The sequence below is a fragment of the Chenopodium quinoa genome, unplaced genomic scaffold (assembly GCF_001683475.1).
Source record: "Chenopodium quinoa cultivar QQ74 unplaced genomic scaffold, ASM168347v1, whole genome shotgun sequence".
In the NCBI taxonomy this organism is placed as follows: Eukaryota; Viridiplantae; Streptophyta; class Magnoliopsida; order Caryophyllales; family Amaranthaceae; genus Chenopodium; species Chenopodium quinoa.
Genome location: NW_018742738.1, coordinates 6,263,827 through 6,291,109, shown reverse-complemented (window position 1 = coordinate 6,291,109; position 27,283 = coordinate 6,263,827). Strand labels below are relative to the sequence as shown.

Here is a 27,283-nt window from a genome sequence, read left to right as displayed (position 1 = left end):
TCTCATAACATGTCAATTATACTTAGTTATAGGTGTAGAAGCCTTGAAATCACAGAAAAAGGGCATTTTACTAAGTTTAAGGTCGCATTTTCATCCAAAATAGCCTGAATAAGGCCTAAATGACTTCTACTTGCCCATTTTCTACATTTTTTAACAATTTACCAAGTTCTTTCTCATATCATGTCAATTATACTTAGTTATAGGTGGATAAGCGTTGAAATCACATAAAAAGAGCATTTTACTAAGATTAAGGTCGCATTTTCATCCAAAATAGCCTAAATAAGGCCTAAATAATTTCTACTTGCCCATTTTCTACATTTTTAAACAAATGACAAATTTCTTTCTCATAACATGTCAATTATACTTAGTTATAGGTGTAGAAGCCTTGAAATCACAGAAAAAGGGCATTTTACTAAGTTTAAGGTCGCATTTTCATCCAAAATAGCCTGAATAAGGCCTAAATGACTTCTACTTGCCCATTTTCTACATTTTTTAACAATTTACCAAGTTCTTTCTCATATCATGTCAATTATACTTAGTTATAGGTGGATAAGCGTTGAAATCACATAAAAAGAGCATTTTACTAAGATTAAGGTCGCATTTTCATCCAAAATAGCCTAAATAAGGCCAATTTGACTTCTACTTGCCCATTTTCTACACTTTTTAACAAATGACCAAGTTCTTTCTCATAACATGTCAATTCTACTTAGTTATAGGTGGCGAAGCCTTGAAATCACAGAAAAAGAGCATTTTACTAAGTTTAAGGTCGCATTTTCATCCAAAATAGCCTAAATAAGGCCTATATGACTTCTACTTGCCAATTTCCACATTTTTAAACAAATGACCAAGATCTTTCTCATAACATGTCAATTATACTTAGTTATAGGTGGATAAGCGTTGAAATCACATAAAAAGAGCATTTTACTAAGTTTAAGGTCGCATTTTCATTCAAAATAGCCTTAATAAGGCCTAAATGACTTCTACTTGCCAATTTTCTACATTTTTAAACAAATGACCAAGTTCTTTCTCATAACTTAACAATTATACTTAGTTATAGGTGGCGAAGCCTTGAAATCACAAAAAAAAGAGCATTTTACTACGTTTAAGGTCGCATTTTCATCCAAAATAGCCTAAATAAGGCCTATTTGACTTCTACTTGCCCATTTTCTACATTTTTTAACAAATGACCAAGTTATATCTCATATCATGTCAATTATACTTATTTATAGGTGGCTAAGCCTTGAAATCACAGAAAAAGAGCATTTTACTAAGTTTAAGGTCACATTTTCATCCAAAATAGCCTAAATAAGGCCTAAATGACTTCTACTTGCCCATTTTCTACATTTTTAAACAAATGACCAAGTTCTTTCACATAACATGTCAATTCTACTTAGTTATAGGTGGCTAAGCCTTGAAATCACAGAAAAAGAGCATTTTACTAAGTTTAAGGTCGCATTTTCATCCAAAATAGCCTAATTAAGGCCTAAATGACTTCTACTTGCCCATTTTCTTCATTTTTAAACAAATGACCAAGTTCTTTCACATAACATGTCAATTCTACTTAGTTATAGGTGGCTAAGCCTTGAAATCACAGAAAAAGAGCATTTTACTACGTTTAAGGTCGCATTTTCATTCAAAATAGCCTTAATAAGGCCTAAATGACTTCTACTTGCCCATTTTCTACATTTTTAAACAAATGACCAAGTTCTTTCTCATAACTTGACAATTATACTTAGTTATAGGTGGCGAAGCCTTGAAATCACAGAAAAAGAGCATTTTACTAAGTTTAAGGTCGCATTTTCATCCAAAATAGCCTGAATAAGGCCAATTTGACTTCTACTTCCCATTTTCTACACTTTTTAACAAATGACCAAGTTCTTTCTCATAACATGTCAATTATACTTAGTTATAGGTGGATAAGCGTTGAAATCACATAAAAAGAGCATTTTACTAAGTTTAAGGTCGCATTTTCATTCAAAATAGCCTTAATAAGGCCTAAATGACTTCTACTTGCCAATTTTCTACATTTTTAAACAAATGACCAAGTTCTTTCTCATAACTTGACAATTATACTTAGTTATAGGTGGCGAAGCCTTGAAATCACAGAAAAAGAGCATTTTACTACGTTTAAGGTCGCATTTTCATCCAAAATAGCCTAAATAAGGCCTATTTGACTTCTACTTGCCCATTTTCTACATTTTTTAACAAATGACCAAGTTATATCTCATAACATGTCAATTATACTTATTTATAGGTGGCTAAGCCTTGAAATCACAGAAAAAAAGAGCATTTTACTAAGTTTAAGGTCGCATTTTCATCCAAAATAGCCTGAATAAGGCCTATTTGACCTCTACTTGCCCATTTTCTACACTTTTTAACAAATGACCAAGTTCTTTCTCATAACATGTCAATTATACTTAGTTATAGGTGGCTAAGCCTTGAAATCACAGAAAAAAAGCATGTTACTAAGATTAAGGTCGCATTTTCATCCAAAATAGCCTAAATAAGGCCTATTCGACTTCTAATTGCCCATTTTCTACATTTTTAAACAAATGACCAACTTCTTTATAATAACATGTCAATTATACTTAGTTATAGGTGGCTAAGCCTTGAAATCACAGAAAAAGAGCATTTTACTAAGTTTAAGGTCGCATTTTCATCCAAAACAGCCTAAATAAGGCCTGAATGACTTCTACTTGCCCATTTTCTACATTTTTGAACAAAGGACCAAGTTCTTTCTCATAACATGTCAATTATACTTAGTTATAGGTAGCTAAGCCTTGAAATCACAGAAAAAGAGCATTTTACTAAGATTAAGGTCGCATTTTCATCCAAAATAGCCTAAATAAGGCCTATTTGACTTCTAATTGCCCATTTTCTACACTTTTAAACAAATGACCATGTTCTTTCTCATAAGATGTCAATTATACTTAGTTATAGGTGGCTAAGCCTTGAAATCATAGAAAAAGAGCATTTTACTAAGTTTAAGGTCGCATTTTCATCCAAAATAGCCTAAATAAGGCCTATTCGACTTCTAATTGCCCATTTTCTACATTTTTAAACAAATGACCAAGTTCTTTCTCATATCATGTCAATTATACTTATTTATAGGTGGCTAAGCCTTGAAATCACAGAAAAAGAGCATTTTACTAAGATTAAGGTCGCATTTTCATCCAAAATAGCCTAAATAAGGCCTATTCGACTTCTAATTGCCCATTTTCTACATTTTTAAACAAATGACCAAGTTCTTTATAATAACATGTCAATTATACTTAGTTATAGGTGGCTAAGCCTTGAAATCACAGAAAAAGAGCATTTTACTAAGTTTAAGGTCGCATTTTCATCCAAAACAGCCTAAATAAGGCCTGAATAACTTCTACTTGCCCATTTTCTACATTTTTAAACAAAGGACCAAGTTCTTTCTCATAACATGTCAATTATACTTAGTTATAGGTGGCTAAGCCTTGAAATCACAGAAAAAGAGCATTTTACTAAGATTAAGGTCGCATTTATATCCAAAATAGCCTAAATAAGGCCTATTTGACTTCTAATTGCCCATTTTCTACACTTTTAAACAAATGACCATGTTCTTTCTCATAAGATGTCAATTATACTTAGTTATAGGTGGCTAAGCCTTGAAATCATAGAAAAAGAGCATTTTACTAAGTTTAAGGTCGCATTTTCATCCAAAATAGCCTAAATAAGGCCTATTTGACTTCAACTTGCCCATTTTCTACATTTTTTAACAAATGACCAAGTTCTTTCTCATATCATGTCAATTATACTTATTTATAGGTGGCTAAGCCTTGAAATCACAGAAAAAGAGCATTTTACTAAGTTTAAGGTCACATTTTCATCCAAAATAGCCTAAATAAGTCCTAAATGACTTCTACTTGCCCATTTTCTACATTTTTAAACAAATGACCAAGTTCTTTCACATAACATGTCAATTCTACTTAGTTATAGGTGGCTAAGCCTTGAAATCACAGAAAAAGAGCATTTTACTAAGTTTAAGGTCGCATTTTCATCCAAAATAGCCTAATTAAGGCCAATTTGACTTCTACTTGCCCATTTTCTACACTTTTTAACAAATGACCAAGTTCTTTCTCATAACATGTCACTAAACTTAGTTATAGGTGGATAAGCGTTGAAATCACAGAAAAAGAGCATTTTACTACGTTTAAGGTCGCATTTTCATTCAAAATAGCCTTAATAAGGCCTAAATGACTTCTACTTGCCCATTTTCTACATTTTTAAACAAATGACCAAGTTCTTTCTCATAACTTGACAATTATACTTAGTTATAGGTGGCGAAGCCTTGAAATCACAGAAAAAGAGCATTTTACTAAGTTTAAGGTCGCATTTTCATCCAAAATAGCCTGAATAAGGCCAATTTGACTTCTACTTCCCATTTTCTACACTTTTTAACAAATGACCAAGTTCTTTCTCATAACATGTCAATTATACTTAGTTATAGGTGGATAAGCGTTGAAATCACATAAAAAGAGCATTTTACTAAGTTTAAGGTCGCATTTTCATTCAAAATAGCCTTAATAAGGCCTAAATGACTTCTACTTGCCAATTTTCTACATTTTTAAACAAATGACCAAGTTCTTTCTCATAACTTGACAATTATACTTAGTTATAGGTGGCGAAGCCTTGAAATCACAAAAAAAGAGCATTTTACTACGTTTAAGGTCGCATTTTCATCCAAAATAGCCTAAATAAGGCCTATTTGACTTCTACTTGCCCATTTTCTACATTTTTTAACAAATGACCAAGTTATATCTCATAACATGTCAATTATACTTAGTTATAGGTGGCTAAGCCTTGAAATCACAGAAAAAAAGAGCATTTTACTAAGATTAAGGTGGTATTTTCATCAAAAAACGCCTAAATAAGGCCTATTTGACTTCTACTTGCCCATTTTCTACACTTTTTAACAAATGACCAATTTTACTCATAATATGTCAATTATACTTAGTTATAGGTGGCGAAGCCTTGAAATCACAGAAAAAGAGCATTTTACTACGTTTAAGGTCGCATTTTCATCCAAAATAGCCTAAATAAGGCCTATTTGACTTCTACTTGCCCATTTTCTACATTTTTTAACAAATGACCAAGTTATATCTCATAACATGTCAATTATACTTAGTTATAGGTGGCTAAGCCTTGAAATCACAGAAAAAAAGAGCATTTTACTAAGTTTAAGGTCGCATTTTCATCCAAAATAGCCTGAATAAGGCCTATTTGACCTCTACTTGCCCATTTTCTACACTTTTTAACAAATGACCAAGTTCTTTCTCATAACATGTCAATTATACTTAGTTATAGGTGGATAATCCTTGAAATCACAGAAAAAGGGCATTTTACTAAGATTAAGGTCGCATTTTCATCCAAAATAGCCTTAATGAGGCTTTTTTGACTTCTACTTGCCCATTTTCTACATTTTTTAACAAATGACCAAGTTATTTCTCATAACATGTCAATTATACTTAGTTATAGGTGGCTAAGCCTTGAAATCACAGAAAAAGAGCATTTTACTAAGTTTAAGGTCGCATTTTCATCCAAAATAGCCTAATTAAGGCCTATATGACTTCTACTTGCCCATTTTCTACATTTTTAAACAAATGACCAAGTTCTTTATCATAACAAGTCAATTATACTTAGTTATAGGTGGCTAAGCCTTGAAATCACAGAAAAAGAGCATTTTACTAAGTTTAAGGTCGCATTTTCATCCAAAACAGCCTAAATAAGGCCTAAATGACTTCTACTTGCCCACTTTCTACATTTTTAAACAAAGGACCAAGTTCTTTCTCATAACATGTCAATTATACTTAGTTATATGTGGCTAAGCCTTGAAATCACAGAAAAAGAGCATGTTACTAAGATTAAGGTCGCATTTTCATCCAAAATAGCCTAAATAAGGCCTATTTGACTTCTACTTGCCCATTTTCTACATTTTTTAACAAATGACCAAGTTATATCTCATAACATGTCAATTATACTTAGTTATAGGTTGCTAAGCCTTGAAATCACAGAAAAAGAGCATTTTACTAAGATTAAGGTCGCATTTTCATCCAAAAAAGCCTAAATAAGGCCTATTTGACTTCTACTTGCCCATTTTCTACACTTTTTAACAAATGACCAAGTTTTCTCATAACATGTCAATTATACTTAGTTATAGGTGGATAATCCTTGAAATCACAGAAAATGGGCATTTTACTAAGATTAAGGTCGCATTTTCATCCAAAATAGCCTTAATGAGGCTTATTTGCCTTCTACTTGCCCATTTTCTACATTTTTTAACAAATGACCAAGTTATTTCTCATAACATGTCAATTATACTTAGTTATAGGTGGCTAAGCCTTGAAATCACAGAAAAAGAGCATTTTACTAAGTTTAAGGTCGCATTTTCATCCAAAATAGCCTAAATAAGGCCTATATGACTTCTACTTGCCCATTTTCTACATTTTTAAACAAATGACCAAGTTCTTTATCATAACATGTCAATTATACTTAGTTATAGGTGGCGAAGCCTTGAAATCACAGAAAAAGAGCATTTTACTAAGTTTAAGGTCGCATTTTCATCCAAAATAGCCTAAATAAGGCCTAAATGACTTCTACTTGCCCACTTTCTACATTTTTAAACAAAGGACCAAGTTCTTTCTCATAACATGTCAATTATACTTAGTTATATGTGGCTAAGCCTTGAAATCACAGAAAAAGAGCATGTTACTAAGATTAAGGTCGCATTTTCATCCAAAATAGCCTAAATAAGGCCTATATGACTTCTACTTGCCCATTTTCTACATTTTTAAACAAATGACCAAGTTATATCTCATAACATGTCAATTATACTTAGTTATACGTGGCTAAGCCTTGAAATCAAAGAAAAAGAGCATTTTACTAAGTTTAAGGTCGCATTTTCATCCAAAAAAGCCTAAATAAGGCCTATATGACTTCTACTTGCCCATTTTCTACATTTTTAAACAAATGACCAAGTTCTTTCTCATAACATGTCAATTATACTTAGTTATAGGTGGATAAGCGTTGAAATCACATAAAAACAGCATTTTACTAAGTTTAAGGTCGCATTTTCATCCAAAATAGCCTGAATAAGGCCTATATGACTTCTACTTGCCCATTTTCTACATTTTTAAACAAATGACCAAGTTCTTTATCATAACATGTCAATTATACTTAGTTATAGGTGGCGAAGCCTTGAAATCACAGAAAAAGAGCATTTTACTAAGTTTAAGGTCGCATTTTCATCCAAAATAGCCTAAATAAGGCCTAAATGACTTCTACTTGCCCACTTTCTACATTTTTAAACAAAGGACCAAGTTCTTTCTCATAACATGTCAATTATACTTAGTTATATGTGGCTAAGCCTTGAAATCACAGAAAAAGAGCATGTTACTAAGATTAAGGTCGCATTTTCATCCAAAATAGCCTAAATAAGGCCTATTTGACTTCTACTTGCCCATTTTCTACATTTTTTAACAAATGACCAAGTTATATCTCATAACATGTCAATTATACTTAGTTATAGGTGGCTAAGCCTTGAAATCACAGAAAAAGAGCATTTTACTAAGATTAAGGTCGCATTTTCATCCAAAATAGCCTAAATAAGGCCTATTTGACTTCTACTTGCCCATTTTCTACATTTTTTAACAAATGACCAAGTTATTTCTCATAACATGTCAATTATACTTAGTTATAGGTGGCTAAGCGTTGAAATCACATAAAAAGAGCATTTTACTAAGTTTAAGGTCGCATTTTCATCCAAAATAGCCTAAATAAGGCCTATTTGACTTCTAATTGCCCATTTTCTACATTTTTAAACAAATGACCAATTTCTTTATCATAACATGTCAATTATACTTAGTTATAGGTGGCTAAGCCTTGAAATCACAGAAAAAGAGCACTTTGCTACATTTAAGGTTGCATTTTCATCCAAAATAGCCTAAATAAGGCCTAAATGACTTCTACTTGCCCATGTTCTAAATTTTTAAACAAAGGACCAAGTTCTTTCTCATAACATGTCAATTATACTTAGTTATAGGTGGCTAAGCCTTGAAATCACAGAAAAAGAGCATTTTACTAAGATTAAGGTCGTATTTTCATCTAAAATAGCCTAAATAAGGCCTATTTGACTTTTACTTGCCCATTATCTACACTTTTTAACAAATGACCAAGTTCTTTCTCATAACATGTCAATTATACTTAGTTATAGGTGGCTAAGCCTTGAAATCACAGAAAAAGAGCATTTTACTAAGTTTAAGGTCGCATTTTCATCCAACATAGCCTAAATAAGGCCAATTTGACTTCTACTTGCCCGTTTTCTACACTTTTTAACAAATGACCAAGTTCTTTCTCATAACATGTCAATTATACTTAGTTATAGGTGGATAAGCGTTGAAATCACATAAAAAGAGCATTTTACTATGTTTAAGGTCGCATTTTCATCCAAAATAGCCTGAATAAGGCTTATTTGACTTCTACTTGCCCATTTTCTACACTTTTTAACAAATGACCAAGTTCTTTCTCATAACATGTCAATTATACTTAGTTATAGGTGGCTAAGCCTTGAAATCACAGAAAAAGAGCATGTTACTAAGATTAAGGTCGCATTTTCATCCAAAATAGCTTAAATAAGGCCTATTTGACTTCTACTTGCCCATTTTCTACATTTTTTAACAAATGACCAAGTTATATCTCATAACATGTCAATTATACTTAGTTATAGGTGGCTTAGCCTTGAAATCACAGAAAAAGAGCATTTTACTAAGTTTAAGGTCGCATTTTCATCCAAAATAGCCTAAATAAGGCCTATTTGACTTCTACTTGCCCATTTTCTACATTTTTAAACAAATGACCAAGTTATTTATCATAACATGTCAATTATACTTAGTTATAGGTGGCGAAGCCTTGAAATCACAGAAAAAGGGCATTTTACTAAGTTTAAGGTCGCATTTTCATCCAAAATAGCCTAAATAAGGCCTAAATGACCTCTACTTGCCCATTTTCTGCATTTTTAAACAAATGACCAAGTTCTTTTTCATAAAATGTCAATTATACTTAGTTATAGGTGGCTAAGCCTTGAAATCACAGAAAAAAAGCATTTTACTTAGTTTAAGGTCGCATTTTCATCCAAAATAGCCTAAATAAGGCCTATTTGACTTCTACTTGCCCATTTTCTACATATTTTAACTAATGACCAAGTTCTTTCTCATAACATGTCAATTATACTTAGTTATAGGTGGCTAAGCCTTGAAATCACAGAGAAAGAACATTTTACTAAGTTTAAGGTCGTATCTCATCAAGATGTATGGTGTTGGTACAATGAGTCGCTATGTCAAGCTTGAATCTCATCACGTATAATCCACAATCAACTTCATTATCTTGTTGTGGGCACTAGCATAGGAACCAATCAAATGAATCAAACGTCACATAAAATCCACAATTGTTTTAGCAATGTTTATTAAGATAATCACAATATGATGTGGCATTACCATAGGTGATTTCCATGTAGGACCCCGTGGAGCACGACCATGTATCTTCTTCATAATACTATAGGAAAGTAAGTTCAAATTTGATTAGTTTGACTACTAAATGAGTTAGGTTAAGATAATCAACACTAGGTAGCTATATTTACTTTTGTAGTACAGACATCACGAGGTACTTCTTTGTTGATCGAGCTAAATCAAGGTGAAAGATTGTGTTATTAGCAGGACAAATCACCATGAGGAACTAATGAAACCTACATAAATTCACAATACACAAACAAATCAATAATTAGGGTACAACAAATAATTCAAATGTAGAAAGAATTGAATTACACATGGTTAAACGTACTCCTCATAACATGGGGCGAATATGAACCACTACTAGGAAAAGGGGTTTTTACGACGAAAATATTTGTCGTAACAAGGCTCAATAGTCGTCGTTAAAACCTTTCACGACAATACTTATTTCGTCGTGCTTTTGTCGTAATAGGTTCCGACGTTATTGGTTTTAACGACTACGTTCGTCGTTAAATTTATACGACGAAATAGTAGTTCGTCGTTACTTAATTACGACAATTTGACTTTTTGTCGTGATTTGTAGATTTAATACGTCGAACTATTACCAACTAACGACCAACAATTTTATAGTTAAAAATTTTTCTAACGGTAACTAAATTTTGAATTGATATCTTACAACAACAAAATATTTCGTCGTTAAAATAAATCGTACAAAATTAATAAACTATTTTGCTTTATCCCACCCGTTCTCATCTGCTAGATACTTATTATGGTAATAAGGAAAAAACACAATAAACATATATGTACAAAATAGAAAACCAAAAGATTCATAACTTAATATTAAATTAGATTTAATGTATTTAAAACCAACTACCATCCAATATAACAAGACAAAATAGTATGTTTTAAAAAAAGGAATATCTAAAAAGAATTCTGATATCTTAAACTTTAAACAAAAATAAAAATAAAAATAAAAAATTTATTAGAGATCCTAGATCTTCAATGATATATTGCAGCTACTCATCATGTGCCAGATTAAGCTGATCCATCTTGTGAAGGTATAGTAACATTAAGCTGTGTCACTAACATTTCCTGAAATAATTTCATTCTAGACTCAACTGATCCAATGCGACCTTTTAATTCATTGTTTTCCTCTTGTACTTGTTCAACGCGGTTTATAAGAACTTGGTTTTGTTTTTTAGAGGCATTCAATTCAACTTGAAGTTCTTCTCTGCTAGGTTGTGGTCCTTGAATATCTTTCAGCTTTATTCCTCCTCCATAGCCTATTACTCACTCTCGAGACTTGGATTTAAATACCTTTTGTGCTATCTGCACATGTGATATAGATTTTATAATCATTAAAAGCTTAAAATATACATTAATATGAAAATATATGTTAAGAGAACAAAAATTTATGTGCTTAATATTGTATGTTACACAATTAGTTATGACTTACATCAAAAAATATATTCCTATTAATATACATAGATTTCCATCTTGAGTTTTATGAGTTACATCGTGATTCATAGGGGTTATCGTTGTTTAGATATTACCACTAATAAAATCATCATCTCTAGACATGTCACATTCGATGAAAACACTCTTCCGTATCGAAATATTAGTCAATTACATGCCACCGATTATTATTTTCTTAGCGTCAATGACCCATCCCCCATTTTTAATCATTTTTTAGCCATTAATCGTGCAAGACAGCCTACACCGCAGGCAGGCCGCGGCACACATCTGCACACCGCAGGCAGCCTGCCAGACCACGCAGCTCCACCTTAGAGAGGCATCCCTCGCTCCTCACATACACAATCTGCATACACACCTCCACCTCAGAGAGGCATCCCTCCTAGTACACCTACGAGACCACCTCCTTTATCCCCCCCATGCAAACTCGGTCCAAACACGGTATAGTTATATCGAACCCCAAGTATGGTCAAAAAGTACTATAAAACAAACTAGGATAATCCAGATTAAAATGAAACAAAGAAGCAAGTTTCTAATCCAAACATTACAAAAACATGGTAATTAAGGGGTAATACGCTAGAAAGTACATTAGAAGAGAAAGGTTTAAGATAAATATTGTCTTAACTCTCTACATTTTTGTTCTTTATTATCTACCCTATATATAGTTTCCAGCAACAATAAACTAGTTTGGGATTGCATTGTTTAAAGTTTCCAGTAACAATAAACTACTTTGATGTGTTGAAGGAAAAAAAAAGGTTTATATCATTCAAGCAATTTCAGTTATTTATATAAAAAGAAGTCTCTAGCAAAAAAAATAAATTACGGTATTGATTGAAATTGAAAATTATAACACAATGATAAAAAAAATAGTACAAGAAAAGTTACCTCAGCGTGGGAAAGAGATGGATCTTTTTCCATTGTTTCTCGAATTTCATTCTAAAACACAACATCAAAAAATTGTTACTTGTTTACACAGGGTAATAACATTAAGCAATTAATGGACATACCAGTTTTTGTGTGGTCTCGACATTTGGAAGTTCCGTGCCTTTCTTTCGGGTCGAATAGAACACATCAACTAAAGTTGGCTCATTTCCCTTATTTGCCCCCTTTATAAGAAAGAAAATCATTATTTTGTCATTAATTTGATTAATCTATAACTTATCAAAGCTATAATATAATCAAGTAATATAAATAATAATTCTCACCAAATCGTCCCATATGACTTGTCTAAATGGCTTACTTCCAGTTCGAGGCATTAACTCTTTAGCATAGTAGCCCCTGTTTTCAGAGTTTCTTGCACTTCTTTTCTGGAATTTTTTATCAATAAATATCTCTTAACGTAAAAAATACTAATTAAATGGAAGTAGAAAGCAATTTCTAGTTGTGTCAAATCACCTTAAAATCATCCTTCATATATATCTCCTTGATAAGCCATTTCCACTCATTCATGTCAAGCCCATTAGGTGGCTTACCCTTGTATGCAGCTGCTAAGGTGATTTTCTTTTTAGTGACATTGTACCTTAATAAATCTGACCTCCATTTTCGCCATAGCTCCTTCATATGCTCGAGAATATGATCTTTGTAAGTTTCCATATTTTCATTGGCAAATACATCCTACAAAAACAGATATAACATCATCACTTGTAAACATTGAATAACCTACAATTAATTTCATGAATATTATTAAGTTAAAAAATAAAAGAGAATAATTGTTAGAAAAATTAATACGATTACCGTAACTGTTGCCCACATGTGTTCCTTTTCTCTTTCTCCAATATCATTCCATTTGTGCACTCTCACTGGACATATGTTAGTATTTCGTACTATAATTCCCAAATGTCTTGCAAATACTTTGTGATTCTTTCCCACTGCTCGATTGTTAAAGAACTCAATCTGTAGCTTCTCATTAGGTTTCAGTTTAGCTATCTCCTTACATTTGTTTCTTCCCCTCCTCTTTTCAGAATCATTCTTCTTCTTAGAAGTTGATGGATCACCACTTTCAACTGAAACAATGTAATGTAAAAAGTGTGAGAAGATAAAAATAGCAAGGAATCTGATTAATTTAATGCAATAATTAAATGTAAAATCATAACCATCAACATCTTCTTGCATTGTTGGGGATACTTCCACATCATTTTCATTATCAGCCTCATTGTTGTTTCCACCTGAATCTTGACCATGATCATTGTTATCTTCATATCCTTGTTCATAATGCATATCTTCATCTTCAGATTGATAATGAAGCCCATCATCATGAAAGTTTTGGTCACTTGCCTCAAAAGATGACTCTTGATCATCTCTGTTATTGCAATTTAAGTGGACGGGGGGGCCAAATAATGGATCAAAGGAAGTTATATTATCAACACTATTGACAACAGCAGAATTCCTAACAGTTTTAAATTGACCAAGCGGAGGTTTCCTTGACTGTAAAAGATTTCTATCAGCACTTCCTTTGTGGATAGGGGAATCATTACCAACTCTAAGCTGAAGATGAGGACTTTTGGGTGAATATATATTTGCTAACCTCTTCCCACGCCCCCTTGCTAACATTAGAGGTGGTACATACTCTCTTTTAGATCTAAGCATTGAAGTCTTTTGGGTAGGAGGAGCCATTATTTCTCTGCATAATAATAAGAAGAAAAAAAGTAGGATTAAGACAAATGAAATACACTACAATAGGAAAAAAAAAGTAATCAACATGAATTGGGTAAAAAAAAATAGGATTAAGACAAATGAAATACACTACAATGAAAAAAAAAACAAACAAAGAAACAAACAAAATAAAAGAATGAATTCAACTACAAATTGTAAATGATAAAAAAAAAAAGTAATATAACCTTTTTATAGCAAACAGAGTTGGATGTCAAAGTTCAACTATGAAATAAAATATGGTAGTTATGAAGAATAATAAACTAAAAAGCTTTCTAAGAGTCAATTGATAAACAAATCATTCCTCTCTCCTCCTCTTTGTAGATCTTGCTTCTCTACTTTTGAATTATTTTCTACAACAATAGGATCTAAATCTGCCCGCATTTTACATACTTCAATGCTTGCACTAGTTGAGGAAGAAGCATGATATGTTGGTTTGGAATATTCACCCTGCTGATAAGCATCCCCATCAGGATCATCACCATTGTTTTCATCGTATGAGTAGTTGCGCGGCTGAGTCTTCGATGCAATAAACCAACCTTTGTTAATGTTGTCAATGGCATAAAAAGCTTGTCTTGCTTGACTAGCTAAGATGAATGGTTCATTAGTTTTTAACTGCTTATTGCAATTAATACTAACAATCCCATATTCATCTTCTTTAAATCCTCTTACCTTATCGAACACATCCCACCATTTACAACGAAATAACACCACTCTATTCCCTCCAAGGTATTGCATCTCTATTATTTGTGTCACTACTCCATAAAAATCTATGTTTTCATCTTCATCTCCCATGTTTCCAATCACATAGACCCCACTATTTTGCGTTCTCAAATTGTGGTCACGACTTTGTATTTGAAATCTATAACCGTTCACAATGTAACCAGTAAAAGAAGTTACATATTGTGTTGGTCCACGTGACAATAAGAGGAGATTTTCCATTTCCTTGCTCTTATTATACTCATATAATCGCGCAATCTATAAAAAAATAGTAGGAAAAATGAATAATATATGATTTTACTTATCCTAAAATCAGAAATAGTATAATTGCTTACTTCATTCTTAAACCATTGTCTAAAATTTTCACTCCATTCCTCTTCTGAGATTCCAGCATCATTATATGGATGAGCTTCAGAATACTCTCTAAAATAAGCAAAAATTAGTGACAGCCACAATTACTAAAGATTAATGAAAAATGTATTAGGGCTAAGACTCTTACCGAAGGAAAGGTTGAACCTCCTCACAATTCTTTAAAATATAATCATGAGCTTGATTTAAACCATTCTTTGAAATATCTATAATGGTTTGAGCTCCTAAACCTCTGCCAGGATGACTGAAAATAGTCAATGCTTCATCACCACCGTTTGCATTTTCATAATTTCGTTCAAGACGATTAAATCTTGTTTCCACACTGTCCATATACCTAGAGCAAAGAGTCATGCACTCTTCTGCAAGATAACCCTCTGCAATTGAAGCCTCTGGACGAGCCCTATTTCTTACAAAAGATTTAAGCTTATACATATATTGCTCAATAGGATACATCCATCTAAACTGAACCGGACCTCCAACTCTAGCTTCATTAGCTAAATGAATAGGTAAATGCATCATCACATCAAAGAAGGAAGGAGGGAAAACCTTCTCTAATTTACAAAGGGTAATAGGGATTTGGGACTCTAATCGCTTCAACTCCTCCACATTTAATACTTTAGCACATAACAAAGTAAAATACATCGACAACTCAGTAAGTGCTTCACGTACAAGTGGAGTGAGTAGACCACGTATTGCCAAAGGCAGAAGATGTTCAAGTATTACATGACAATCATGGCTCTTTAAACCCGAAATTTTAGAATCCTTTAAGTTGACACAATAAGATATATTTGATGAAAAACCATCAGGAACTTTTAATTCTTTTAAAAAGTTGCAGAATGTTTTCTTCTCGGAGGCAGAAAATGTAAATGGAGCAGGAGGTAGTTTAAATTTGTCCCCATCTTCTATAGGGTGCAGTGTGGACCTTACCCCCATGGCTTTCAAGTCAAGACGTGATTTTAAAGTGTCTTTGGTCTTCCCATTAATATTCATAATTTTCCCAAGAATGCTATCACATATATTTTTCTCAATATGCATCACGTCTAAATCGTGTCGCAATAGTTGTGCCTTCCAGTAAGGAAGCTTAAAGAAAATGCTTTTCTTATTCCAATTATCACCTCTAAGATCGTGCTTTATTTTTTTCTTCACTTGTGGATCATTAGACAATACAATGTTTTCGAGATCCTCAAGTTGATGAAGAATTTCATCTATAGAGCAAGGTTTTGGAGGTAGACTACGCTCGACTTTCCCATCAAATGAATCCTTGTCCTTTCTCCACCTATGATTCATTGGCAAATAGCATTGTTGACCCATATAACATTCTTTGCCTCCATGAGATAGCCACTCTGAACGTGTATCCTTCTGACAACAAGGGAATGCTAAATATCCCTTTGTACTCCACCCTGATAACATGACATATGCTGGAAAATCATTTATAGTCCACATTAATGATGCACGTAGGTTAAAATGATTTTGAGCTGATGCATCAAAGGTCTCAACACCATTTTCCCATAGGTCCCTCAATTCCTCAATTAGAGGTTGCAGATATATGTCAATTGCATCACCAGGTCCTTTAGGACCAGGAATGAGCATTGATAATATCAAATTAGACTGTTTCATACACAGTTCAGGTGGTAAATTATATGGAATAAGTACCACTGGCCAAATACTATATGGTGTCTTTGAATTTGCAAAAGGCTAAAAACCATCACTAGCAAGGCCTAATCTAACATTTCGAGGATCGGAAGAAAAATTCGGAAACTCTTTGTCAAAGGATTCCCAAGCTATCCATCAACTGGGTGTCTCATTGTACCATCTTTCTTCTTTTTACCATGATGCCATGTCATCAAAGATGCAGTCTTTGAGCACATGAACAATCGTTGGAGCCTTGGTTTTAGTGGGAAGTAACGTAGTGTCTTATGGGGTATCTTTTTACCATTTTTCTTACACTTGTCTTCCCCATTATGTTTGTTACTTTTCCATCTTGATGCACCACATATATTGCATGAGTCCAAGCTTTCATTCTCCTTCCAATATAACATGCAATCATTTACACATGCATCAATTTTCTCATAAGAAAGCCCGAGATCTTTTATGGTCTTCTTTGCCTCATAATAAGAATCTGGTAAATTTGATTCTTTCGGTAAAAGTTCCTTCTTCAAGAAATCTAAAAGCATGGTAAATGACTCATTACTCCAACGGCCAAGAGTCTTGATATGAAGAAGTTTTAATAGTGCAGACATCTTAGAACTCTTACAACCTTCATAGACAGGGTCTTGTGAGTCCTTCATCAAGTTATAAAATTTTTTGGTAGCCATATTTGGCTCCTCAACATCATTAAAATTGGAGGAGGAACTACCACCGATATCATCAAGATTATTAGGATATAAATCCCTCAAGATATCGAACACCTTATTATCGTTTTCATTTTCTTCAACATCATCATCCCCGTCAGATTGAGTAGGCTCATTTAACCCTTCCCCGTGATGATACCAAAAGGTATACCTCTTAATAATTCCAAAGACTAATAAATGTTGTTTAATTTTTTCACGATCACCAGATTCTCCATTAACACATTTTGAACAAGGACATCGAATTGTCTCAGTTCTCAACTTTTCAAAAGCATAATCTAAAAAACTATTTACTCCTTCTTCATATGAAGGGTCATTAACATAATATTCAATGGACATCCAATCTTTATTAGGAGTCATATTTACCAAGTTATTAAAATTAAGGGAATAAATTAGCTATATAAAATCTGCAAATTCAACACAAGAATTCTATCAATACTAGTCATGTGACAACATTACCTTAGTACATATATACAAGATTTAAATAATGATGCATGAAAAGGAAAAAAAAATTAAAAGGAATACAAAAGTGCCACTACTTTAATCAAGTGTTTAAAATGAAAAAAAAGGAAAAGTAAAAAGGATAGTAGAATAAGATAGATTGTCTAGATAAATATTAAGAGTATAATAGCATTTAGCTGTTATTGAAGTGTTATTCCTTTCATGTCCTCACTCAAAATCAATACTACTTATTTTATTATTTATTTATTCTCTCATATCCCTTACGTTTTAATAAAATTTTAAACCGTACTATCTTTTCTTATAATTTTCTATTATTTCGACTACTCCACTTACATCTTTTTCTATTAAATTCAATTAACTTATCCTAAAATTATGTGTTGCTCAAAGTGTTTTTTTAAGTGAAAGTTAGATTTCATAAATCAATAATTATCCAATGACATTAGATGAGCCAAGTCACATAGCCTGCTATGGACATTGCTCATATGCTAGCAAAAAAATAACCTCACAGCAACAGTCCTAATAGTTTGAGATGGAAATAACAAGAGTACTAATACTCATCATAATAAAGCCACATAACCACAATTTTTGAGAACTTCTAAGATATTGACGCCTTGTATACTTGATTTATAGCCACCATAATGAACACAATCACATGTTAAAGTTGACTTTTCAATAATCTTTTCACTAATCCTATTAAATAATACACTATAATCTTTCAAATATCACATGAATCAACTAATTAAAACCAATCAAACTAAAAACCAAGAAATTAATACATACGCAAGAAACAATTAAACTTTGTATTGAGTTGACAAGTGGGATTTACATATTGAACTTAACAGAGACAAACGATGATCGGCTAAACTAACGGGAAACTAATTATCTCAACAAACACCCAAAAAATACACAATAAAACTAAACAGAAAAATGAATAAATTAAAAATAATATAGCACATGCAAGGAATTAAGGTCGAAATTTGACAGAGTAATTAAGAAAATTTACCCTTTAATTGACTTTCAAACTGAAATTTTGTGACAAATCGACGAACCCTAATAACTGATCAACTTCAACCCAATTCACCTACAAGCAAGAATCTGTTGATGACCCTTGAGAATTGTTTGAAGAATTGGCTGAAGCAAATTACTAGAAGCAAGCAAATGAAATTTGATGATTATTGAATAAACTAACAATATTAATGGGCGGTGAGGTTTAGGGGAAGAAGAAAGGAAATAAGGATTTAATAAATTGTGCCTTTTGTTTTTGATAGAAATATTTGATATTTTGATGATTACTTTGCCCGGGCTCTAATCCCGCGTTAGATGAATTCACTTTTCAGCACTTGCAACAAAATATGATTTATTATTATTTTATTTATTTATCATCTACCATATTAACGACGCTTATAGAGTTATTAATTTAACCTTTTATATTTCACATTCAACCATGTACGACCACCTGCTAAGAATGTCGTAATAAAGTGACTTACTAAGGTTATTAACGACAAAAAACTCATTTTATCGTTATTACTTTGTCGTTAAAACTGTTAATTCTAGTAGTGAACTTGTCTCCCGCACGCATTGATTCTCTAATACTATGATTAACATAATACATCACCTCGGGGGAGTTGTGTAAGATTCTAGTCTCGGATGTCTGTTCGGGGCATAACCACCCAACTTTACTAGGGGAATCAGTGTCACTTAAGTGCTCCCGTATTGCTCTACGTGCATGTACAATGAAAAATTAATTGACATATATATGAAGGATAAACAACACTAATATGAATAACATAATTAATTTAAGTGGCATGTGCCCGTACCTCATGAATATTTGAATGAGAGAAATGTTAAGCATTAAACCTCTTAAAAATTCCTTCACAACTTGTTTGTTTAACCATGCACTTGCATCCTCATCATAATGGAACATTGCCTTAGGAAGTGCAATTTCAATGGAATCGTCACTAGGCAAATGACTAAAACGATTGTGTAGAAAAGTTAAATCCTTAGTGAGCGATTGAAGGACATTGTCTCCAACAAGTGGAGTAGGTTGCATGGCTGAACCTTTCGAAGAATTCTTTTTCCACACTTGTTCACTCTTCGACCCTTGTTCACTCATCTTCTTTGTAGGTTGATCAACGCTTTTAGGCTTCTCCACCTTCCTTCTCTTTGATGGTTGACTTTTTTTCGAAATCTGATCAAAACAAAGATAATTAGAGTTCAAAAATTTTTGGTCGGGGTTTAAGCTAGTAAGTACGCATGCAGATTTGTTATTTTGCACAACATCAAAATAAATATTACCTCGTTGATCAACCTCACCCAAGCACGTGGCCATTGCACATAGCTACCCTTTGCTTCCCAAAGAAGAGTAATCCCATCATCCACTATAGGCACCGGTAGTGGGATGTTTTCAAACCCAGCAACATAAGAATTGATCCTGACCAAGTAATGTTGTGGCCTAAGCGATTGGAAATGGACCGTATCACCAGTCGTCGCTTGTGCACTACCATACGCCACCAACTGTAACTCTCCTCCATTTGATAGCCCCGGGGCTAGAAGTGTACACTCGGTCTCTACCTACACCAGTAACGAAATTCACTTGTAAAAACTGAAATTATCAAAAAGGGTCTTTTCCTACACAATTGATCATGTAACGAAATTCACTATGTTAAAACCAAACACGCTCCCTCGAATCCTAAATTCACCTCTAAATCTGGAAATTCATGGGGTGTTGGATTATCAACCTCCCTCGAGTCCGCATGTGTGGGAGTAACAACCTGCAATAATTAATCAATAATGCCACATTAGATCTCACGTAACTCACTAGCTAGGCCAAAACTAATAGATAGAAAACTACCTCATGTATCTCCTCTTCTCCATGTCTCTCATCTTCTCCTTGTCCTTTTGGGTGACTACTGGAGTCGACCGGTGTAGTCAAGGGGAACGGCAAGGGTAAGTTCATTTGCTTCGCCCAAGCATTGAATTCGCCCAAGAAGTGTACACTCGGTCTCTACCTACACCAGTAACAAAACACTTGCCCTGGTATCATCCCAAAATGTTTGAATCAAGCCTGGAGGTACTTGCCCTGGTATCATCCCAAAATGTTTGAATCAATAGCAGGCGCACATTCAGCTAAAATTTCAAATTCATCAAGCCTGCGCTCAAAAGCATCTTGTTCCTGATCTTCTGGCTCACCCAAATCAGTCTCCTTGTTGACATCATATGGCTCGTCCTTGTCCTCATCCTCATCCTCATAGCCATCATCATCATCCTCCAAATCCTCTACTAGTGGGTCATAATCGTCCTCCATGAGTTATAAACACCTGTCATTACAAACATAACACGATATTAGGTCCATAAGAGATAAAAATGTTAGACATATAGGTCATAATACATGTTAGCATATAAAATATTAAATTCTATCATTTTTGATGCATTTTGACGTAACTTGTTATTTTCTAGTACCGTTGACACTAAAAAAATTAAATTCTATCATAATATGTCAATTTTGAGATATACTTCATTCATTAACAAGAATTTGTGAAAATTTAGCAACTAAGATAACAATATCATACATTTTCCCTCAAACTATTCATAAAATTACCTAACTTCTGATTAAATTCAATAATACTTTTAATTGCTTACAATTTCAAATTAAATGTTATAGTACCTCATTCTAATATTCCTTCGTTGTGGTCTGACCGCATATAACATGTCTGGTCGTCTATGTCATTTGATGCAATAGGTCTAGGAACAGGGAAAGGTGCTGAATCATCAAATGCATCGTATTCTTCCTCATCTTCAACATCTCCAATGCCTAGGATTCTTCTTTTCCCAGCTAGCACAATGGACCATTTTGAATCGACTAGGTCAGTTACATAGAACACTTGCTTAGCTTGAGAAGCTAGGATGAACGGTTCTGCAATATCATTCAAGTGCCCAAGATCTACAAGAGTAAAGTCATCATACTTGACATTACGCCTGATATTATCAACCCACTTACTTTTGAAAAGAGCAACCGTGAAGTTACAATAATCAAGCTCCCATATTTCTTGAATTCGACCGTAGTATGACAATTTTGCATCGACAGGTGATTTATCCTTAGCACTTGCAAACTCCCTTGACGATGCCACAAGCGTTACTCCACTGTTTTGGGTCGACGTAGATTTCAAATCCTGACCCTCTGTCCAAAAAGTGTACCCATTGATGTCATATCCCTCAAATGAGCGAACATCATCCCTAGGACCATAAGCAAGCCACCTTACTGTATCGGTGACACTATCATCCAAGCGACTCATCACTCGTTGACTAAACCAACTCACAAACCTCTTATTATGCAACTGCATTAGTGCCCTTTCACCTTTCGATGGAAATTCATAATGCAAACTAGCCATGTGCTCATCTAAATATGGGTGAACATCAGCAACATGGTGCAACACATAAAGGTGTCCTTGTAAGAACTAATCTCGATCCGGTGACATTCGTTTCGACCCAATTGTGCCATGACCATCAAGTCTCCCTTCATGTCGAGAAGCAGGAAGACCAATAGGTTCAGCAACGGCTAAATAGTCGGCCACAAAATTACCAATCTCCTCACTCACGGTCCCTTGAATCATGCTTCCTTCCGGATGAACCAGATTCCTTACTTTATCTTGCAATGTGCCCATGTGTCTTTCAAAAGGATAGCACCACCTCAAGAAAATTGGACCGCACAACTTAATCTCACGCACCAAATGAAGAATGAGATGCACCATTATGTCAAAAAATGAGGGTGAGAAATACATCTCAAATTTGCACAAAGTCACAACCACATCCGTTTGCAAAGCATCAAGTGTACAAGGATCAAGCACTTTGCTACATATTGTATTGAAAAACGAACATAGGCTTGTAATAGCTTCCCTCACGTGCTTCGGTAAAATACCACGTATTGCAATCGGTAGAAATACTTGCATCAACATGTGACAATCATGGGATTTCATACTTGTCAGCTTCAGCTCTCCACTTAAGGATACAAATATTTTCATGTTAGATGTGTACCCAGATGGAACCTTAATGCCGTAAAGACATGCACAAAACATCCGCTTTTCTACCCTTGACAATGTGTAGCAAGCCGGTGGTAAATACTTCTTCTCAACCTTGCCTTTACCCTCATCTCTACTCTTTGAAGCATCCGCGGCCTTTCCCTTTCCCTTGCTCTTCACCTTTCCTTTTTTCAAAACATTTACAGTTTCTTGTTCCGGTTCCTTTCCCTTTCTGTCCTTCCCCTTTGTAACCTTGTCTTGAGGCCACGAATCCCGATCTCTTCCAAATCTAACCGTACACCTTTTCCATCCTTTGTTTTGCCTGAAATATTAAAAAGTGTTCCCACAAGAGCATCACACACATTCTTCTCTATATGCATCACATCAAGACAGTGCCTAACATCATGTTGTTTCCAGTACGGAAGCTTCCACAAAATTGATTCTTTTTTTAAAAAAGCTGTTGAGACCGGAGCTTTTTCAGATTTTCCAAACACTGTTCGTATACCCTTAAATCGAGCATAAACCTCAACACCGGTAAATGGCCTAGGCACAGTCTCCTCTTCCACTGTCCCATCGAAAGCCTTTTTTTGCCTACGGTACGAGTGATCACGCCTAAGGAACCTTCGAATCCTTATATACACATCTTTGTGAGAATTCTTAAGGTATATACTTGATGTTTCATCAATACATATGGGGCATGCTTTTTTCCCTTTAACCTTGTACCCACACAGGTTGCCATATGCAGGGAAGTCATTCATGGTCCACATAAGGGTTGCACGCAATGTGAACACCTCGTTCTTATGAGCATCAAAACAAGAAACCCCTTCGTCCCACATCTTTCTCAAATCGTCAATTAGTGGTGCAAGGTAAACATCTATGTCAATTCCAAGTTGCCTAGGCCCTGTTATTAGCAATGAAAGTATTATATACTTCCGTTTCATACATAACCAAGGAGGCAAATTGTAGATCACTAAAAGAACCGGCCAAGTGTTGTGTTGGGTACTAAGAGTGCCAAATGGATTCATCCCGCCTGTGCACAACCCAAGTCTTAAATTTCTGACTTCATTACCAAACTCCAGAAACTTCAAATCAATGTTCTTCCATTGCGGGGAGTCAGCCGGATGCTTCAGCATTCTGTTTTTCTACCTTCCCTCGGCATGCCACCTCAAGTTTTTAGCGTCTTTTGGTGTTGAGAATAGACGCTTAAACCTTGGAATAATAGGAAGATACCACAACACCTTAGCAGGAGGTCCCTTCATACAAGGATTGCAACTCATGCGCTTGTAGCGCGATTGCTTGCATCGTGAACACTTCTCCAATTGTTCATTCTCATTACGATACAAAATACAATCATTAGGACAGGCATGTATCTTCTTATACTCTAAACCAAATGGACACATTAGCTTCTTTGCATAATAGTAAGACGTAGGAATTTCATTCCTATCAGGCAACATCTCACTTAATGCGGTCAACAAAGAAGTAAAACTAACGTCCGTCCACCCATGCTTCGACTTAATGTTAAAAAGTGTTAGCACGGCAGAAAGTTTGGAGTATTTTTTGCACCCAGGGTACAAAGGATTTTTGGAAGCCTCCGATAGTAATTCAAACACATCACCTTTGACATTATGCAACATCTCATCCACGTCATTATCCTCGATCTCATCCTCACCACTATCAATAACATATTCATCATTCTCCCATTCCTCGTCCACATGAATCTCATTGCTTTTATCATGCACATCATTCCCATCAAGATCCTCACTATACTCTCCACTTTCACCATGCCAAATCCACACATGGTATTTAAGTCTAAACCCACGACAAAGTACATGATCTCTAATGATTTCAACACTATTGACCACCTTCACATTATTACAATCAACACAAGGACAATATAGGCCTTCCTCACCAATTTTGCGCTGATAAGATAAATCCGTCTCGCAAAACTCTTGAACCCCATTCCAAAAATCCATTGTATCACGTCTACCATACATCCAACCACGATCCTTCCCCATTTAGTAAAGTGTCTCTAAACATATATAGCAACATATTATCAATAATGTACAATTGCTACATATCTTGTGTAAATCAACTTCAAGTACACACGGTGAATATACCATTCATATAGTGAAAAAATGCATGTTTCCAAAGTGTCCTTATCACTCCAACCTAACCCATCCTTGAATTTCTACTCTCACTAGTGAATGTATGTCAACTTTCCAATTTTAAGGAAAATCCGGCAGCACTTCCCCCCAGTTCTCCAAGTAGAAGATGTAAATAATTACTTACCCACATATGTACCCAGAGAACATGGAGAAGAAATGGAGAGCCAAGATGTTCCTGAAAATCGAAAAAAGACATACATTCACCACCTAAGTGAGAGTAAACATTCATAAACAGTCCCAACCAGGGACTATTCAAGACTTTCTCCTAATGAGAAAGCCTTGAACGGGTATCTAGGCATATGATGATGCAAACATTCAACATATTATTGTAATTATTTATAATTAAACAAGACACAACTTGTAATATCATGAACAAACTTTTATCAAATGGATAAATAGAAAGAAATATAGCTCCATAAAGTTTATAGTTCATACCAATATAGCAAGTATAATGGATGTAATGTCTCGAACTTTCCACTTGAATTTGCTATATAAGCTTGTGCTTCACTACATAATATGAATCTACAAAAATAAAAAAGACAACAAAAAATAAAAGTTAGTAATTTTGTCAAGAACTATAAAACAACCTAAAATTACATCAACGCTTGCTATATTTATGTATTTTAAAGGTACTAATTAAGCCAACCAAATTCTGAGGTTATATAACTCTGAATCCCTACTAAAGCTTCTGATAAACCCGGGTATCTCATCAACGCTTCAACCATAAAAAATCTAGGTTCAAAGGAAATACAACAGTAAGCAACAACAAAAAAAACAAAGCCTTGTATGGGTTGGTTACATGAAAAACTATCTCATTTGGTCATCCACTAATATTCACTTCCTCAATCAATTCATCCTTGAAGATTATTATCATGAATCTGCTCTACCCTAGTCAACACATGACAAAGAAACTCACAATCTCCAGCATCATTATCAAGGGAGCTCCTGTAAAAATATCAATAATCATTTTACACTGACCACTTAGCACAGTACACACATTATACTCCATCATGTGTTTATAACTAAGTGTAACATATTAACATAAAACTCCTTATTGTCTTGGTCTCATATGGTTCACGTAGAAGAGCTATGGATTAACTAAAGAAAAAGGCACTTGTGTACAGTAACTTAATATCTATGGATCTTTTTCATATTCTCATCCAATTTAACATAACCACATATCTTTAATGTGAAAACTCATATAACATCTCCAGTCAGCAATTCTTTGGACTATTTCCATCACTAGGTCACCTCAAAAAACTTCAAACCTCAAACCTTGCAAACATCCTTAGACACCTCTGTTCTACAAATATCCATCATTCATCATAGTATCATACATTTTATACTTGAAGCATTCATCAAACATCCAACAACAAAAAAAAGCCAGAAATTCAGAAAAAATTCCGAAAAATAAACCAAAAAATTACCAAAAAAAAGCCAGAAAATTCCGAAAAATAAACCAAAAAATTACCTAATTCATGAACAATTAATCAATTTCTTGCAAGTTTAAGATGCATTCTCTCAACTTTTAACCCTACCAACAACAAAAAAAACCCAGAAATTCAGAAAAAATTACCAGAAAATTAAGCCTAAATTTAGGACAGTGGCTGTGGGATGGTGGTGCGGTGGCTGTGGCGTCAGTGACCACGCACCTGGTCAGTGGTGGAGGAAGTTCCCTCGAAAATTTGAATTTTCTAAAACCCGTGGCTGCTTGCTGCTTTAATTTGCTCAGTGGTGGAGGAGGTTCGGAGGGAGTGCGGAGGTGGTGGATGGTGGTGCGGTGGCTGTGGCGCCACTAATGGTAGGGTTTGGATGCAATTAGATTTCGTTGTTGCTGCAGCTCGAATTGGAGGTTTGGTCGAATTAAAACAGTGAAGCTAAGAGAATGGGGAAAGAGAAGAAGAAGGGGCGCAGTTTTTTTATTATTTAAATATTGCCACCGGTTCAAAACCGGTGGCCTTAATCATTATTGCCATGGGTTCGGTCGAACCGGTGGCAATACTATTTGCCTTCTGCGCGGCCATTTTTTTAAACCACCGGTTTACAAAAACCGGTGGCCTTTAAGCGGTGGCATTTTCAATTTTTCTACTAGTGTAAATCAAAAGTATCACTTCTAAGATAGAAAAGACAGAGATTGTCAGTTCCTTTGAGGTATCTTAGAACTAGCACACAAGCCAACACTAAAAGCAATATCAGGTGTACTAGCAGTTAAATAAAGAAGGGATCTGATCATACCTCTATACTTGGTTTGATCTACACTAGTTCCTTGTAGATCTTCATCCAATCTTGTGCTAGTTCCCACTGGTGTATGATTGGTTTTTGCTTGATCAAGTTTATATTTCTTCAGAAGTTCCTTGACATATTTTTGTTGGTGAATTGCAATTCCTTTTTCAGTTTTTTTATTTGAATTCCAAGGAAGAAGTTGAGTTCTCTCATCATACTCATCTCAAATTCACCACTCATTAAAACAGCAAAGTACTTGCACAAGATTTCGTTAGTTACTCCAAAAATAATATCACTAGCATATATTTGAACAACTAATAAGTCAGTTC

General features: G+C 34.3%; 1 protein-coding gene across 5 annotated transcripts in view; it reads right to left on the bottom strand.

The window, feature by feature from the left end:
* The window catches only part of LOC110724166, a 28,891-nt gene extending 2,185 nt beyond the window's left edge, over positions 1 to 26,706 (bottom strand). Inside the window, exons 1-16 of one of the 5 annotated variants that reach the window (XM_021903565.1) lie at positions 26,308 to 26,706; positions 25,167 to 25,253; positions 20,403 to 20,868; positions 20,251 to 20,322; positions 19,847 to 20,122; positions 19,369 to 19,739; positions 13,097 to 13,623; positions 12,738 to 13,006; positions 12,399 to 12,617; positions 12,209 to 12,310; positions 12,011 to 12,109; positions 11,889 to 11,939; positions 10,848 to 10,859; positions 9,662 to 9,766; positions 9,519 to 9,576; positions 9,312 to 9,420 (exon numbers count right to left, since the gene is read on the bottom strand). In XM_021903565.1, the coding sequence (XP_021759257.1) occupies positions 9,731 to 9,766; positions 10,848 to 10,859; positions 11,889 to 11,939; positions 12,011 to 12,109; positions 12,209 to 12,310; positions 12,399 to 12,617; positions 12,738 to 13,006; positions 13,097 to 13,623; positions 19,369 to 19,739; positions 19,847 to 20,122; positions 20,251 to 20,322; positions 20,403 to 20,507 (2,139 nt within the window). In that variant the 5' untranslated portion in view covers positions 20,508 to 20,868; positions 25,167 to 25,253; positions 26,308 to 26,706 and the 3' untranslated portion in view covers positions 9,312 to 9,420; positions 9,519 to 9,576; positions 9,662 to 9,730. Of the gene's footprint in view, positions 1 to 9,311; positions 9,421 to 9,518; positions 9,577 to 9,661; positions 9,767 to 10,334; positions 10,860 to 11,888; positions 11,940 to 12,010; positions 12,110 to 12,208; positions 12,311 to 12,398; positions 12,618 to 12,737; positions 13,007 to 13,096; positions 13,624 to 19,368; positions 19,740 to 19,846; positions 20,123 to 20,250; positions 20,323 to 20,402; positions 20,869 to 21,215; positions 21,500 to 25,166; positions 25,254 to 26,307 lie in introns of those variants that run through there. The other 4 variants (XM_021903564.1, XM_021903568.1, XM_021903566.1 and 1 more) reach the window with 4 other exon arrangements.
* Between the last annotated feature and the right edge of the window lie 577 nt (positions 26,707 to 27,283).